This window comes from Gadus macrocephalus, chromosome 3 (assembly GCF_031168955.1).
Source record: "Gadus macrocephalus chromosome 3, ASM3116895v1".
Classification (NCBI taxonomy): domain Eukaryota; kingdom Metazoa; phylum Chordata; class Actinopteri; order Gadiformes; family Gadidae; genus Gadus; species Gadus macrocephalus.
Window position 1 is genome coordinate 15,500,148 of NC_082384.1, and position 18,363 is coordinate 15,518,510.

The following is an 18,363-nucleotide window of genomic DNA, read 5'->3' on the forward strand; positions in this document are numbered from 1 at the left end:
CCTAGATTGGAGATTCAGACAAATTTTGGATAGGTGTAGCAAATTATGTTAAACATAAGGCCTACATGAACAATCATTGTGTGTATGTGTAACTTTTTGAAGGAAGATAACTTAACCATGGCTCATTTTGAGGCGTTCATATTTAATCAGTTCTGACATTGACGTTAAGTGCTGAGGCTATGTGCTGTTTTTATTTAATTTTAGGCTCCCTCAGTCCAGACAATTTCAGCGTGTGTGTGTGTGTGTGTGTGTGTGTGTGTGTGTGTGTGTGTGTGTGTGTGTGTGTGTGTGTGTGTGTGTGTGTGTGTGTGTGTGTGTGTGTGTGTGTGTGTGTGTGTGTGCGCGTGTGTGTGCGTGTGCGTGTGTATGTGTGTGGAGGGGCTGTATGTGTGTGTGTGTTGGGGGGGGGAGCAGTTCTTTGTAACGAAAGGTTAACGTTGATAAATCATCATCCCGTTCAACTCCGATGCCCCTTAGGCAGATTTACATCTCGGAGCGCATGCATTCTTTTGGGTTTGGCGCGTCTCCACACTTCTTCTCTATGCATATTTCACTGGTGCGTGTTTGAACACGAAAGACCGGGTCGAGTGTCACATCATTTTATAACAAGGGGAGACACCGACTAAAAACAAGAGCCCCTTGTTTTGGAAGTGGTGTATGTAAACAATGTGTTTCGACTCGAGGTGTGTGGTTACGGAGGAGAGACAGTTATACATAGAGACAGGGACAGAGACAGAGAGGGAGAGGGAGATGAAGAGAGAGAGAGAGAGAGAGAGAGAGAGAGAGGAGAGAGAGAGAGAGAGAGAGAGAGAGAGAGAGAGAGAGAGAGAGAGAGAGAGAGAGAGAGAGAGAAATACAATGGTAGGATAAATGAAGGCTATTTAACAGTTCAAACACACAAAAAGCGGATGGAAAGTTATTCGTATAGCCATTCTCCGTTTGGTAATGAAAGATGTAATTCCTTTGCGCATGCATTTTTTGTATTGTGCTCCAAGCACGCGGACTTTTAACACTCCGCGTTGTCAAGTGCAGTAGCTAAAGAATAGGCCTTCTCCTTCAGAATTAGAAAAGCCACTGAGAAAAGGGCGACATATTACCAGTCACACCAGAGCGCAATCGAAACCGTGTCTATAGACCTTTCTATATTTGCTGTTGATCAGCAAGGTGAGGTGTCGATGCATAGCGCGCCTCCGGGCGATGCATCGACACCTCAAGAAATCTTTGTCCTTACCTGCCGTCAAAGTCTGCACTTGCTCCGACGCACCAACCGCAGAAAAATATAAACTTTATCCATAATTCCATGATTTGCGAGAGAGAAAGACAGACAGCGAGGGAGAGAGCGCGCGTGCCAATTATACTCAGATCAGGAGGAAACACTGGAGCGTGTGTACACCGCGATGTGGTCAGTACGAGTTTCCACCAAGCACGTGAATATCCGTGCCGGTACAGGCGTGTTCCGGCGACCTAAATGCTGATCATTTGCAATATATTCTCGAGGTGCCGAAGAAATCAGTCCACGATCTAGAAGTGACCCCGAAGCTATAGGCTACGATGAGAACAGTTGCTGGCGCCCCTTCTTGCGCGCGCGTGTGTGTGGAGCAGAGTGCACTCTATCGGTGTTCACGGGACCCCACAGCTCTCGCTATCAATCCGCACGAGAGAGCGGCGCGAGTCAGCCAATAAACAACACCAGAGACAGTGCACGCGATCGAGTCGACGGGCGACCGCCGACGTAGTGTGCTATTGGAACAATCCCCCCCAAAAAGTCCTGGCTAAATATCAAGAGGAGATCACGCTTAAACTCGTGGGGATACGGTGTCGGTTTTTTTTTTCCAAGTCATAATTAATTCTCTAGCTTGTCGAGGCACGCGTTGTTTTGGCCACCCATGTGGATATGCAGAACTCCCCTGGGAAATGATAGGCTGGTTAAATATGGTCAGTCCTCGGAGAAGAGAGGGGAGAACGACGGAAGGTCAACGGGCAGTAGCAGTGTCAGGTGGTCGGGTCCCGTTTGTATTATGTAAAAGTGATTGATTTGGCACATAGAAGACCTTTATTGGGGGTTCATTAGGCCTACATTTTAGTCTGTATGAAGTGTTGGATTTCCTTACACTCAAATCAATCGATTGATCAATACATTAGCACAGAATGCAAACAAAGGAGCATGTTGCCCTCTGCACTCCACTAACAGGAAATTAGTCCGATCCCAACACGTGGCAAATTTCAACCACAGACTGCCTTTCTGATCATAGCATTAAGGCCTATTTCACATTCAAAGCAGACATAACTTCTGGCCAGTTCGCATAGGCCTATATAAACATGAGCTTGCAGATTCGTCTGGTTCCCATGTTACTAAACTTCCCTTTGACCGCATCATCGTGTAGGCCTATTGTCCAGGGAAGGCGGTCACAAGGAATCTAGGATAAAATCCATACAATGTTTTGGTTAAACATGAACCATAGGCAGACACAAGAAACTAGATCATAGGCTGTAGAAGATTAACCGCGCAGAAGTTAAATTACTAATGAGAGAATGGACTTTTTAACCTGCTTGGCCAAATTGTGAACGTCAAATTGGTCTACAATTATTTCATTGACAATTTACTGGATTTCTCACATTCAGCAGAAGCTGCTTACTGAATTTCACAGCACCAAATGTTGTATCTTTCAATAAATAAGCATTTCCATAAAAGCCACCTCAAGGCAATATAAGATATACATAAATTATAAGAATTTCTGCATTTTTTGCTTTATTAGACTATAATTAAACCTATTAGTAAGCATAATAGAAAACCATTTAGATGTAGTGACAATATCTAAATACAGTAACGCTCATTTGGCTTTATAGGTCAATCAAGAGATCTGTAAATAATGCTCAAGTAATGTAGACGAATCATGAGGTAACTGACATTTGTCTTTCCTAACAAACTTAACAACCCACCTGCTGTTAACATTCACAATGTCTTACAATTGAATTACAAATACTTAGCAACAATAACATTCATATAATTGTTCTTATAACAATGATATAACTTCCAATGGGTTTAATAATATGGTGTCCACTAGAATAAAAAAACACACTGTTCGTTTTCTAAGATGAGCATCTTTGTGTTTTATCTTTATAATTGTGTATAAGAACTATGCCACTTGAATTTGATTTAAAAAAAGATAGATTAAGGCTTATATATAAAACCAAAGTAAGTAAGTAAATTCATTTTAAAAAGCGCATTCACAGAATTTCACACACAGCATAACTGACCAAAGTGAGAGATATTTGGCGTCATTACTCATTTACATAAGCCCATGTGTGTAACCAGAGCAATGTTCTCACCGAGACCTTGGCAGACAGCCTATCTATGAAAAAATGAAAGGATTCAATGCAAAAAGAGAAGCTTTTGAAATGGATTTGGATTCCTTGATGATCTCAAGTGAGATTTGCGTACGGAGAGCCTGATTGAAGTGCTTACGGGAACATCTCGCCCTGTTCTTCTGCTTACGCTTCTCTTTCATGTGCACCGGCGCTCACAGGAGCTACGGGCATGGGGCAGAAGATGTCAAATGTTTCTTTTGGAAATCATTCCAAACCCGTTGGTAGAAACCATGTCTTCGGTCATTCACCTCCCGATAGATTGGATGTGCCGGCTGAATTTTGATGAGCTGAAGATTGGAAAAGAAAATGCCTATACTTGGTTCTCTGCCTCCCGGGTTAATCAAGTACCCGTTATATATCGTCAAGGTGGCTTGACAGGAGAGGCCTGTAAAGTGTCACTATACCGGTCATGAAAGCATATATCTCTTTCCTATTTTCGTTTATTCAGGGGCCACAGAGATTGTGATAATCCATGCAAGATGCTTATTTTTGACCGCACATATCAAATACACATTTTCCACATAAATTATGTTTATTTCTATGCTTTTTGGAAGAATATTTAATATAGAGTAGGAGTGAAGAGATAGTCTCATTTAGATTGAAAATATTGTTATTGTATCAATCATCGTTGCAAACTCAATCTTTAATTACACAAATTACAGTATCGCAAACTTAACTCTAAAAAAAGATGCGGGAAGTAAAATAATGGCAATAGATTATTCTTTAAAAGGCCTATCGTACGACAACAACTGTGAAAGAAAAAAAGACCCTGAAAGTTGTTCAATTAAAAGAAGAAAGAAAAACCATATTAGCAGCGTAGTCATTTCCATGGATATTGAAAACACCCATTCTTAGAGATCTCATCTCTTCCACCATACGACACAGAGATAAGCTCCTTTATCTGACATGTGCCGTCTTTCAAAATCATTTCCTCGAGGGTCCTGATTATGCACGGATCAGTCTATAGTGGCAGCACGTCCTTCTTCTGTGGTGCTGGGGATGGTGTCGGTGCTCCGTCTCATCGCCGTGCCGACCAGCATGTTGTTCTTGGGAGAGCAGCTCTCGGGCACCATGGTCATGACGCGCACGCTGTAGCCGCTTGCCTCGGCGCACCATGAGCGGTCCAGATCCACCAGCCCCATGCACTGCTTACCTGGAGGGGACACCCGTTAACAACAGACTACAACAAACATCTGAGTGAACACATGAGAGCCGGACAGACTCAAATGATGCAGTAACAGCAGCACCCATAATGAATAATAGCAACAAATAAGAATTAATTAACGATTAACAATGGAATAAAAGTTAATCAACAACAGCGAGGAAAACAAGCATCTGTATTCAATAAATGTACAAATCATTTGATAGAGCAGATAGCATTGTGGCCCCCTACGCTACCCCCCTCCCCATGCAAGCCAGGCTGTCACAGCCCCAGCTGGAGGGCTCAGAGGAGACGAGAGTGAACGGCAGAGGCTGGGGAGGGGATCGGAGGAGGAGGCGATGCAGGGCGGAGCAGGCCGGTTTAACTGATGGAGAGGTGAAGTAGATGTGATGCGTGGTGGCAGCCTGGTGTTTGTTAGAGGGCTTCAGAGTGATGGGGCCCTTGGGGATCCACCCCACACGAGACAGGGACACGCTGATAAAACAGAGGAGTTATCACCGGCTGAAGAGGGAGGGACTTACACCGCGTCCTCGGAAAGATGTACAAAAACCCACACACAATGCACGCATATACTGACACGCGCGCACACACATATATACACACATTGACACGCTCGCACACACACACACACACGCATACACTGACGTGCACACACACACACGCACGCATACACTGATACGCACACACACACACACACTGACACGTGCACACACACATACACTGACGCACAAATGCACACCCACACCCAAGCACACATACACTGATGCACAACCACACACCCAAACACAATCACACACACACACCCACGCCGAGAAACACACCCACACCCAGATAGGGGAAGCCTTTAGTATCCTCTCTGTCTCTCAATAAATGAAATCAGAATCCCTGCTGCAGAACCAAAGCATTAACTATGTCCCAGACGAAGACTCATACTTTTCATCTTCTTGTACCTCAAATAGCACAGTGGTGTTATTCATTACGGATCTCGGGGTGTCGGGCCCCGCGTCTGCGTCGCATTTGTTTACGTTTCCATTTTTGGACAGGAGTCGAGGGGCCGTCGCGGTGACGGGCGGCGCTATGAATCTCATTCCTTCTGAGTGGAGGCAGACGCAGCGTGGCCTGTCACGCCTCCCACACCATTACAGGCTCCAGACATACGGAAACTCTCCGCACTCCCAGCATCGCCAAATGCACTTCCTCTGCTCCCGCTTCTCGCCTAATCATGCGAAGGCATACCAAAGCACGGACCACGGAGGCGGCTTTGTGATCAACGTTTGGCTGCGACGTCCTCCTCTAAGAAGCCTGAGGTCGTTGCTGGAAGGGTCGGCTCATCTCTTTCGTTAGATTGTTGCAAAATAAATTTGTTGAAAAGTAAGGACGTCAGCATCGCATCACCAAGCTACTTTTAGCTTTGTCTCCCAGAGCACATGGTTGCACCCCCACATGCATGAGAATGACAATGTTTTTTTCACGGATAAATAAAGTTGCTGGTAGTGGCACCGAGGCAATCCAGTCAACAATTGAAACCGCACCAGTCAACAGAAAAAGGCTGCAGTATTGAGCGGTGCATATGAGCCATCGGAAAACCCTCACAAAATCCCATACAGGTCATTATATATACGACAATAATACAAACTCTGGATGATATAATTGCAGATGATCTGCAAGTGATAAAGTGAAATGATTGCAAACAGTCCAATCTCAGGGTTTTCTTCAGCTTGAGCCTGACAATTTTATGGCACATTTCCCACCAGTTACACTGTGAGAACCTTTTGGGATCAATAAAGTACTTTTGCTTTTACTTTCCCCTCTTCCTATTTACACAACCAGGGGCCCTCTTCATCCATCTGCCAAGGTGAAAGATTGGTTTGGTAACAGCTGGTCAGATCGGTGCCGCACACTGGAGTTTTAACTGCCTAGAAAGTTTCCTTGTTTTGATCTTGCTAATGCATGCTGGGAAACATGTCTAATTCATCTCCCTAAAGAAATATCTATAGCTCTAGGCCGTAATAACCTTGCGGCCACTATGGCACCATCTTGCTTCTAAACGCTAGCTGCATGAGGGAACTGAATGCGGAATTCCGCATTTCGGTTCCACCACCAAAGAAGACCGCTAGGTGAGTGAGTGAATAAGGTCCATGGAAGGTATGAGGAGGAGGGGTGAGGAGGCTCGTCGAGATGAAGATTATAGGGGACCCAGGTGGAGGGTTGCAGTACCTATGAGTCGTCTCTCAGGAGGAAGCTGGGCAGCGGTCTGGTCCGCGAAGCGGCAAAGCACCATGTGTTCCTGGAGAGAGAGAGGGGAAGAGGTCGTTCATTACGTCAATGCATTCAAATGTCATCTGCATAGAACAGCGCACCGTACTTCTTCTCTTGGTGGGTTTTTGTACAAAGAGTCATAGACTAAAGTCATGTCCAGTCTTCCCAGCTCATTAAAATAAATCACGGGAAAATGTTTCGGCGTTGAAGGCCAGGCCCCCCCCCTCGTACGCAGACTTTGTGGGCGAGGGTGGCTATCTCATGCCCTATTATGCCCGGGATGCTTTATTTGGCAAACATACAGCGCGTTACTCTTGCTCAAAAGGAGACAAATCACGAGAAAGTGCGGAACAATGTAATTGCATCATTGGTTTCTGTTAGCAGCGGGCCAGGTGATTGAGTGTGTTAAGACACCCAGAAGACACAACAGGCCTAGTAGAGCTCCAGACTAGATAATCAGTACATCTTTGGTGACATTAAAAGGAGACGAGAGACGGGGGGTGATACACAGCGGCGAGGTGTAAGGTGGAAGATGATGTTTAAAGCCTTTTTAATGGGACACGGATTTATTTTTCATTTATTCGAGTTGTAGCAATGGTGTTGCTTGTGTACTTTTTTTTTCTCCTTCCGCGTCTCATCATGGTGGATTATGCCAAGACAGCGGGACGAATGCCCCCGGGGAAAAAATAACATCTAATGTGTTACAGAGAGTTCCTCGCTTCGTTTCTTTGGGCGCAGGGACAACAGAAAGTAGAGGTGATTGAAGTTCCCGAGTGCCAGCATGAGGTTGCTAGTGCTAGGACACACAGAACCCTTTGAAGTGACGAGTTTCTCCAGCGGGCAGTGGCAGGGCCCATTCATCACAAGTTTGAGGTACCCCCCCCTACACCCCTCCCTGTGTTCTCTGTCCACCAATGACCTGCTAGTCTGAGAATCCATGGTGGCACCTCAGAACTTCAACAGCTTTCTCACACAAGATGTGTGGTAAAAATCTAAAAGACCCGCCCAAAATAAAAATATTGCATGCGAAGAGAAGGTGTTAGTTAGTCAAAGCAGCCAAATGTCATATCATTAGCATCATCTTTAGTTCATTATACGTTGGAATATATATATATATATATATATATATATATATGTAAGCATTTTTATATATATGATACATTTGTAAACAGATTCTACATACCTTATAACTCAATGTGTCCTGAAACTTTTTGCTGCAAAAAAAGAAAAGAAAGAAGAAACAAATGTGAGACATTTTGCCAATATTTGCACAAAATATTTGCATCCATTATGTGTTTGCTTAGAAAGGATATCTCTATCCTGCATACAGTCAGACAAACAAAATCCCTTCAGGCCTAAACATTTTTTTTGTTTGGTTCCGGTTTCCGACCGACCCTGTCAATTTATGTGCGACCCAAATTATTTTATGAGCTTTAAAAAAAAAAAAAGTCATAAAAGATTATTATTATTTATTTTTTTTGCTTAGTTCGATGCCCTGCCCATTTTATTCTTATAAAAGCGAGAGCCTGTTTGAGATGTTGTCAATTTGTAAGAGAACCGTCTGAGGATATTTTAAGCCAATCAGACCTGAATTTGGGTTAAAGAAATATGAACATGCCCGTGTATGTAGGCCACATTTCAAAACCAAGGGCTACAAGCATGTACTGGTAAGAAAAAGTTACGGATGGCACTAATGAAGAAGACGGCGCATCCATCTACGTCTACGGACTCATTAGTCCAGGCCCCCTCGGGATTGGGGAGAATCCTTACAATGTAATGCTCGTAGTCGGTTAAATCATTCTATATCGTTTTGACTGAGGTTGGTCTTACAGTGTTGCAGTGAAAGTTGCAGTAGCAATATGAAAAGGGTCTAGTAATAATAATAGTAAGAGGACTCATAAAAGAAAAAATGAAAAAAAAACACACATTCAAAACATAAATAATTAGGTTCTGCCCTGCTCATTGTTTCAATCATGTGCGTCTTCCTTCAGTGGGAAGTAGGACTTTTTGGCAGAGCTTTAGTCTAGTTTCTAGTCTAGTCTACATTTTCATTCCTAATCTGTCAGAGTCCAGCAAATGCCACCTTAAACTCAACAGAAGAAGTGACTGTAGAAGTGACATACATGACATGACGACAAAGGAAAAAAAACGCTCAAATTGATTTGACTTTTTCCCATACAAAAATAAATTCCCAATTAATGCACTTTATGGCATTCCTTCCTGTTTGTTACTTTAAGTTTTAGAAGACATCAGCTCTGCCGCCATGGAGGAAGCTTGACACCTGCCACACTGTTAAAAGGCTTATGAAGCATATTTTTGACAGCAGTTGATGACGAGAGACAGGGAACTATGATTAATTTAACATACTGCTACCATGGATACAGTCTGTTGCAAACTTCATTGAGTGAGTTAAGGCTCACAGCAGGCAAAACCAAGACAAGTTTTACGTTCTAGATTTTCCCAAATCGAGTCCGAGTCTCAAGTCTCCATCCCCGCTATGCTGGGAATGTGTGCACCTGGCAGGGTCTTCAGAAGGGGGTTTGGAATATGGCCTCAGGGTGGGAAAGCCTCTTAAAGAAGCAGAAGGAGAACGGAGTGGGTCAGGTGCAGAGAGGGTCCTCCTTAATAGTGTAGCCTTTGGGGATGGAGAACTAAGCTCGTATTATGGTACGACCCTGCGGCATGGTCCCCTTACTGCACTCTCTATTTTTCAAGAGTTGGAGGGAATGCACTCAGAGATATGGGGACAACTACCTGAAAATGACAATATTTGCAGATTATTCAGGGTAATTTTGAGGCATGGTGTTCAGCACTAACAATTATCTGATTTCTTGGTTGATGCAAGGTTTTATAGCTTTTAAACCCCAAGCTCTTTTCATGAGCATTTTAAATTCAAAATTGCAAGCATAACTCGAGTACTTGAAGCCTTGGCATTGGTGGATCGAAACCATGAAACAAAAATGGTGCCTAAGTGCCCTTGTGCTATTTTTTCTCTTACAAGCACATTTGTAAAGAGAGTAGTGTTATAGCAACCACCCAATTTAATAACGTACGGTTCCTTCTCTCTAGGACTATTTTAAAAGGATCAAAGCATATCGTATCGTTAGAGTTCGAAGAACTCTAACGTTTAATGTTTTTTTTCCAGCAAAGTCAAGCTGTAGGACCCAAAAATCACTCTCACACACACACACACACACACACACACACACACACACACACACACACACACACACACACACACACACACACACACACACACACACACACACACACACACACACACACACACACACACACACACACCTGATGTTAATGTAAGGAGCTACACTTGTTTTTTACCTGGCCGGGGCAGGGCAAAGAGAACCATCGATGGCAATGGAACGGTACAAGAATAACTGAATAATAATAGTGGAGGTCCCTATGGCTTGGTTAGGGATCGACGCATAGGAGGATTGGTATGTTCTCACATGTATTTGCTTATATTTTATGGCCTTTTTTAGAGTTTTTGGACAGGATAGTGAGGGCAGACGGGAAAGTGAGATGAAGGAGAGATGAAAATAAATCTAACTGGGGTCGATACAAGACACAAAGGGCAGTAGCAGGCTGAGGTAGCAAGTCACGAGACGAGGCGTTGTTTTGACTGGTAGCAGTGGAGGAAAATGAATAGTAAACACAAAGTGAAGTAATAAAAAAACAGTGAGAGAGGAAGGAAAACAGACAGTAATAAGTTGAGCGATTGTTTTCTGTGGCCCAAACCCAAAAAGACACAAAAGAGACATCAGCATTGTGTGTCAATGTCGGGTACGAACAACAACAGCCACGAACCTCCGGGGGAAGGAGAACTTGAGGGTGTTCTGGACGAAGCCATAGCAACAGGGGCTGACCACGAAGGCGGCCCGGGCCTGGATGCAGTGCTCCACCACCATGTCTGTAGCCACACCGCAGGCGTGCAGAGCCACCTGCCAAAGCAGACAACAGGAGAGGAGAGTATCACGCCCGCGCAGAGAAACACAGACTATTATGATGTGTTCAGCCCACGAATAAAACACAGGGAGCACTCACTTTTGTTCCAAGGCGAGTCAAAAAGCCCACAAATTAAATAGTTACGGTGAACTTACGTGTAACTCACGGAGATGGTTGAACCCGCACTAAAGCCCTTCCTATTGATTTTTCCCCGTGGAGGGACAGAGCTTTAGATAAATGATTCGGTGGCCGTTGTTATTAGGAGCTGACGCAAGGTGCTGGATCAAAACAGAATCTATTAGTGTTTCCTGTATTGGCACACGGACCGCCATTGGATTCCTACTGAGGGGGTAAACTGTGCGTGACGGCGGCCATCTTCCTATACATTAGCCTTTGGCTAGTAACATGTTCCATGATGAAGACAGCACATCCACTCTTTTTGTTTGCGTGGATATATGGTCATGTACCCACAAAATAATAAGGTGGAGACATGAAAATATAACACATTCATCATATAAAAATGTGTTCTACTACTTTCAATTCAATTTCAATTTCAATTTCAAAGTACGAAAAAGGCTTTGGCTGGAAACATGTTCCATGAAGACAGCACATCCCCCTTGTTTGTTTGTGTGGGTATATGGTCATGTATCCACAAAATAATAATGTAGAGACATGAAAATAAAACACAATTCAATTTCAACTTTACTAGTGAGAAGTAAGAAAAATACCAGTTCCATTTCAACTTAAATGCTTGAAATCCGGTCGAGCCGTCAAGCCGTGACAGCGAGCTACATGGCAGTTTAGATCTGACCCCGGACAGAGTGAACGCAGACTTTCCAATAAAAACGGCTCTATTCACTCTAACCTCACAAAACTGTCTGACTGTATTAAGTTGAAGGCTTTCTTTTATGTTTTTTTTGTTTTTAACACAATATGACAGAAATTACTCACTTGGAATTACTATTATTTGTATAAACCGATAAACATGGTGATTGTTATTTTAAATCACCAAATTAATTGTAATTCAGTACCTTGTCCCATTAGCTTAATAAAAATAAAGTTAAGATGAACCGGCAGAAAAACTGTTGGTGTAACTCTCACGGTGATACTTTTGTTGTGTTGACTTGTTGCCCAAGTCATCAAACAGCGGTAAACTTCTCTGAAGCTACCACAGGTGTCTGCTGAAATGCTTTGGTTGTGCCAGACACCTGCTCAAAGCAAATAACAAAAAATGACTGTTCACTCCAAATTTAGCAATTGTTAAATCGAATTATCTTATAATTTGTATTCCTTGTCTAGACCCTCCAGGCACATGAAAGAATAACCATGAATCAATTTCTGCGTGTTTTGTATTCTGAATTTGAATCTCTAAGAGGTGAAGATAATTTTTTTCATACGATTACCTTAACATTATTGTGGATATATTTTGCAATGCATTTGAAAAAGGGGGAGGGGGCTGGTGGGGGATGTCACGAAATATGAGCGTCGCAAAATAATAACAAGGCAATTATTAGAGTAATTGCTCCAGCCGTTTCTATTCCAGCAGAGATGATTTGATTATATTCTATGTTGACTAAAAGTAAGTGGTTCCAATAGATACTTTAATTCAAACTAATTAATTTTACCCCCCATTCTCATTCTTGGTATTAAATTTCATTTGAAAGCTAAAAAGAGTCCCAAGCAACCACAACACAATAAAAAGCCTACATGTAGCCCAAAGAATACCATTGTTCAATTCCCTCATTAACATGGCTGTGGTGGGACCATTTGAAAAATAACTAGGAGAAAAATGTGTTGCAAGGTACTATATCTACCACGCCCCAAGCCTTGTAAAAGCTTAGATATTATAGATTATATGTAAATTGAAGACCAGAGATCCATATGCAAATGTATGGAAGGGAGGGGGTTGGAAACGCTATTAAAAATCGATTCATCTTGTGTCTTTGAGTCGGTGTGACCGGGGCAAAATTACATTCTGAATGAAATTCTGCAGTTACTACACTCTGTGTGTATGCTTCATCTGCAAGTTGTTTCCATATTTCATCAGTCGAATAGCTGTCGGGCTGACTAATACGACAAAGAACAACTCTGGCTTTATTCTAATGGGTCAGTTTGGTGTTTGTTTTCCACTTAATGCTAAACTCTTTATATTGGTTTATAAAATATAAATATAATGCACCTTTATCCATCTCATCGTATACAGTACATCTTTATCTATGCAGACTACAGTTATATCTGAAATAAGTAATGCAATGTCGTATTCATACATTGTCGATACGGCAAAGACATGAACCAAAGCCAGATCCTCGAGGCTTTGTGAGATGTTCAAAATCCCCAATAAAAGTGATCAGAGAAAAAAGCTGTTAAAAGACACAAAACACCGAGAGGGGATCCGCTTTAAGAATCAATTGCAAGGTATCAGACCATTAGGACACGACGACAGCCATAATGAAATTCAATGAAATTCAAAGAGACTAAAATCCACCGTGAACTTCACGGTCTGCCACCCGGCTTGCCCCCGCTGTCTCGCCTGGGTGTCAGTGTTTTACCCCGCGGGGCCAAAAGCAGGACGTGCACCCGGCTCAAGCCCCCCCCCCAGACCCCTCACTCCGACCTCACACATGGTCGCCACGACGACATAATTAAACAGCAGACGGCGACACACCTCCACCCAATTAGCCTGATTAAACTAGCGCCGCTAAAAATGGCCACATGCATAATGCATGCGCAGGATTTAACTGCGGCGTGATTGGTGGCAGGCCTCAGGTGGGAATAACTCGGGACCAGTAGCGAGATCCGCGATAGCCCCATCATGACTCGAGATAAATCTAGAAGAGTGATACGGCACAAGGTTTTTTCCGGAAGGAAAGAAGCAGAGTGTAGGCAACGGTGTGTGCAGATGTGGTGTGTGTGTGTGTGTGTGTGTGTGTGTGTGTGTGTGTGTGTGTGTGTGTGTGTGTGTGTGTGTGTGTGTGTGTGTGTGTGTGTGTGTGTGTGTGTGTGTGTGTGTGTGTGTGTGTGTTGAGGTGTGTGTTTGTGCATGTTGAGGTGTGCTTGTGTGTGTGTGCATGTTGATGTGTGCGTGTGTGTGTGTGCATGTTGATGTGTGTGTGTGTGTATGTGTGTGTGCATGTTGATGTGTGTGCATGTTGAGGTGGTGTGTGTGTGTGTTCATGTTGAGGTGTGTGTGTAGATTTTGAGGTGCGTGCGTGCGTGCGTGCTTGCGTGTGTGTGTATATGCAGGTTCAATGCCAGCTCTCTCCGGGTAGCAAGCCTCCCTCCCACTCACAATGGAGTGCAGGTTTTTGTGCAGCGCTCTGTTCGCCGAGCGGCTCTACAGAGCAGTGGGTAGAGACCAACAGAACTGAGAGCTGCCGCTAATAGCAAAGGCTACGTCTACACATACAGTATATATGCTATGCTAACGCTGATGAATTCTATCCTTTTTTAAGTACCCCCAGGAATGAACATTCCCGGGTGGTTTACGAGGCGAAACCCACAGAACAAAATAACAGCAGGAATCGGGGAGGAGTACACAGATTCAGCTAACGACATCCCGCGAAGGCAAATTGACGAGTGTCTTCGTGTGGGAGAGGCCCCCGGAGTCGAGCCAAGCGGTCGGCTTGCAGTAGGAGAGCTCAACTCTAAATGCGCAACTAAATGTTGGAAAAGCTAATAGATCACTGATCTTCTGAGGCAAGGGCAGCGGGGTGGAATTAACGGTTGCTGCGCTCTAGGGTTTATCTGACCCGGAGTTACACTAAAATGGTTTTGGCATCGCCGACGGGAAACAATCATTCACAGCCAAATATAATTGGGATACCATGAGCCAAGGCCGAGTTCACCAAATTCTCTCCCTTGATTTTATTATTTTAAGCAGCCGGCAGTTTTTGTTTTTTGTCTGAAACCCAACCATTGTACAGCCACTGCTGTGCAGAACCTTAACGGGGGAGGATAAATTGCACAGCATCAAATTAGTTTGAGTTAAATTTAATATTGCTTATCGAGTTCAACCTTAAGGGTAAAATCGTCTTACAGTCGAGAAACCAAATGGGCTACTCCGCAAACCTTCACTGATCTGATCTTATTGGGAGCAGCGCACAGTAGTGTGTATCCTTATCATACACACATACCTACACACAAAGTATCTATATGCGCACTCACTAGCCGTGGAATGCTAAGCCCCCCGCCATATCAGAGAGCGTTCATGTGGCGTTAACCAGCATACACACAGCCCATACTGGGGGATAGGGGGATCCTATCTCTGCTTCTGTTATCGTTCTGATTTCTGTGATATAGGGTTTGTTTTGCTGCGGTTTTCCGTGGCCATGGCTGCTCACCCCGATATGGAAGGGCCCGGTGAAGTAGTCAAGGTTGGCCTGGATGAGGCGTAGGTTGGCCAGGCCCAGCTCCTTCGCGCGCGCCCTGGCCTTGTCCAGGGACTCCTCCTTGTTCTCGATGAGGATCACCTGTGAAGGGGAGCAACCATGACCTTCGTGAGAAATCAAAGGAATGTAAAACCAAAAGATAAATAATGAAAAATGAGAAAATACCTTAAAAGTACGGCTACAATTCAAGCTTCTTAAAACCCGCTTCAACACTTTTAGTTGACAATGGATTTTAGGCAGCATTTCATTTTATTTAGAACCCTTTACTTGCATTCCATATTTCTAATGCTAAACAAGTGTGGCGACAGCAGTGTTCAGGTAACCTCACCCTGAACATTTTAATCTGACACAATAGCACATGCCACCCTCTGTCGATGACTGCCTCCGAAACAGTCTGATGGCTCCCTGGTAGGAAGCAAGATCTTTCTTGCTTAAAACCGCCGCGATCTACGAGGGCAATAAAAGCACATCTGGCAACCCGGCGAGGGCCCCTTCAGAGGAGTCCAACCAAATGAGTTTGTGGTTTGGCACCGAGGTCACATGTGAGTTATTTTTTTTCATTACCTGGCAACCTGGGAGTGTGTGAGCCAGAACCAAGCCGACGTGACCCTGGGTGGGAGAAACAGATGAAAAGTCACAGCACGATACAGCAGCCGTTCACGTTCATTCAATAACAAGGAGAAGGAGCGGAAAAGGGACGGCGCTGGGGCAATCTGGTGGCCGGTACACGGCTGAGCTTCCCGGGCTGCATCTCTTATGCCTCCATTTCCACCGAGCGGTGCGGTGCGGCCCGCTTCTATTGTCGTTTCCACTACCAAAAGTTGGCCGGGGTCCCAAAATAAGCACGCTGAGCCGCTCCTATTTTCGGTACTCCTCTGTTGGGGTACCAAGCGGTCTGAAAGGGTGCCGAAAAGGTGGAGCTACATACGCCGTCCGTCGATTGGTCGACAGAATCGTCATTTCCGTGCGACAGGGGGATAAAAACTAAAAGTCATTGAATTCGTTAGCCGGCTACACTGTGGCGGGCTGCTATGATATCACGATACTTGCGTTGCAAACGCCATCCGGCTTAAACCTCGCCCTGCCATTAGGGTCGTTTCGGCGGTGGAAACGCTTGCCAGTGTTAGCGTAACAGAGCTGTCCTGCTCCGAGCCGCACCAAACTACAGTGCTCACTGTATCAGAGAGCGAACAACGCTCACTGTGGAGAGCGGGCTGAATGCTAAGCAGTACGTATAGCTGTGGGTGTGTGTGTGTGTGTGTGTATCGAGGGGTTGAATTATGTATCCACCACAGGGGCATGAGGAAAACTGATGAGGTGAATTCCAGAACCAGGGGTTCCCCCACCTCTTCATCATCCTCACCAACCTCTTGGCCCCAGGGTTAATTAACAGTTATCTACGTACATTTAAAGTTCAGTCGGCTATTCACCTTTGCAGCCTTCTAACACGCTGATAATCAAAGGAAAACAGACCGCGCATTTAGGCGTCTATGTATTTTAAAATAGACCTAACAAATGAGAATGTTCTGGCGTCCCCCGTGTACAACTCTGTTCCCTGCTGCGGCATATGACCCATAGGTTGAATTCCTCGCCTCTAGTATGCAAGGTACTCGTTTAAGTCATAGTCACATTCTAGTCCTAGTGTGGCTAAAGCATGGGTACCAAAGCTAAGTAATCATGGTGTGTGTGTGTGTGTGTGTGTGTGTGTGTGTGTGTGTGTGTGTGTGTGTGTGTGTGTGTGTGTGTGTGTGTGTGTGTGTGTGTGTGTGTGTGTGTGTGTGTGTGTGTGTGTGTGTGTGTGTGTGTGTGTGTGAGATGCATACCCCTCCACTGCAGAAATCAACGATGGTGTCTCCGGGTCTGGCCAGCTCCGTCACCATTCCCACCAGATTATTCAGCTGTTGTCTCTTCCTCAAGGCGCGGTCGGCTGACATTTTCCCTACAGGAAACACACATGCATAAAGCACTTATTCTTCCGTATGCCGACATCATTTTTAAGAATTAAACGGAAATGGATTCAACATTCTGGTATAACAAACAGTCATCTGGGTATTTTTCCCTTCCATATAATAGTAACTTGTCTTTTGACAAACAATACACAGCAAGCACAAAAGATGTATTTTCGTGGCTGCCTGTCAGACAAAGCCAGTGAATCCCTATACTATAATTGTTCCAAACTGTGGTAATTAACACACATGTCGTGAAAATTATAACAGTGTTCACAAAAGGTCTTACTTTATAGAGACCGTTTTACACATGACATCTTGAAGGCCAATTATTTAGAAAGTATAGCTTTAACACGTTCCCATTCTTCCAGTCTTTCACACGTTTCCATTCAAAGAGTAGTCCTATTCAGCACGACCACTTATCTGCATTCATTAACAGACTGTTTGATGCATGGTTAATCTGTCCCCGGTGAATGTATCCCTTTGCTCAACCATTAAGTTACCTTCTGACACGGCACAACAACACTTAGGTGAATGATTGGGAAAAAAAAAACATCATCACAGCGAGGGCCCTCTCTGGGTGTGTGGGCAGCATATGTAATTGGTATGTACGCCAGGCTCGAAGCCAACACACATTACAAGCATGCAGACAAAGCCCCAGCCAGCATCAACGCCCGTCTCTATTGACGAAGCTGGAGGACTGCTTTGTTTGTAACACCGTACAATAAGGGTATGTTAATAGTTAACCATTCATTAACATGAGTTGACGCAGTAATAAGCATTATTATATAGCATTAAAATAGGGGAAATAATGAACAAAGGAATCTCTTAGTTTACAGGAACACCTTTAGTAAATTACTTCGAGAACTTAAGTTAACTGTTAACAGTTGATGCTTAAAACTGGATTAACTAATGTTAATTCATGGTTCAATCATCAATTTCCCCTCATTGTTAAGTGCTACTGCTTTGTTTAGACCTCCAATGTTTGTGTCCACATGGTTGTCGATAAGGTAAGATGCAGGGGTTCATTCCGTTTTTTTGAAAATTGCCTTTTGGTTCATAGTGCTGAAAGAAAGAGATGCATCTTGTCAATGTCATGCAAATGTGTAAAATTATACTAACAAACTGAAGGATAAATACCGTTTCGTCTTTAGTCCGTCTTAGGTCATTACTGTGTGTGTGTGTGTTGATTTATAGATTTTTCCAAACTATCTGCGGGCATTGAATGCCATGAATAAGTGTAACGAAGAGGAGAAACAGAAGGTTGTAAGGCCCG

The 18,363-nt window shown here is 44.0% G+C and overlaps 2 protein-coding genes across 2 annotated transcripts in view; both read right to left on the reverse strand.

Moving 5' to 3' along the window:
- The window catches only part of npnta (nephronectin a), a 30,682-nt gene extending 28,752 nt beyond the window's left edge, over positions 1 to 1,930 (reverse strand). The window contains exon 1 of the mRNA XM_060046692.1: positions 1,232 to 1,930. Within this exon, the coding sequence (XP_059902675.1) occupies positions 1,232 to 1,302 (71 nt within the window). The 5' untranslated portion in view covers positions 1,303 to 1,930. The remainder of the gene's footprint in view (positions 1 to 1,231) is intronic.
- Positions 1,931 to 2,723: 793 nt separating this feature from the next.
- The window catches only part of gstcd (glutathione S-transferase, C-terminal domain containing), a 37,694-nt gene continuing 22,054 nt past the window's right edge, over positions 2,724 to 18,363 (reverse strand). The window contains exons 6-12 of the mRNA XM_060047585.1: positions 16,965 to 17,080; positions 15,706 to 15,750; positions 15,094 to 15,222; positions 10,616 to 10,749; positions 7,974 to 8,004; positions 6,749 to 6,818; positions 2,724 to 4,522 (exon numbers count right to left, since the gene is read on the reverse strand). Coding sequence (XP_059903568.1) covers positions 4,326 to 4,522; positions 6,749 to 6,818; positions 7,974 to 8,004; positions 10,616 to 10,749; positions 15,094 to 15,222; positions 15,706 to 15,750; positions 16,965 to 17,080 — 722 coding nt within the window. The 3' untranslated portion in view covers positions 2,724 to 4,325. The remainder of the gene's footprint in view (positions 4,523 to 6,748; positions 6,819 to 7,973; positions 8,005 to 10,615; positions 10,750 to 15,093; positions 15,223 to 15,705; positions 15,751 to 16,964; positions 17,081 to 18,363) is intronic.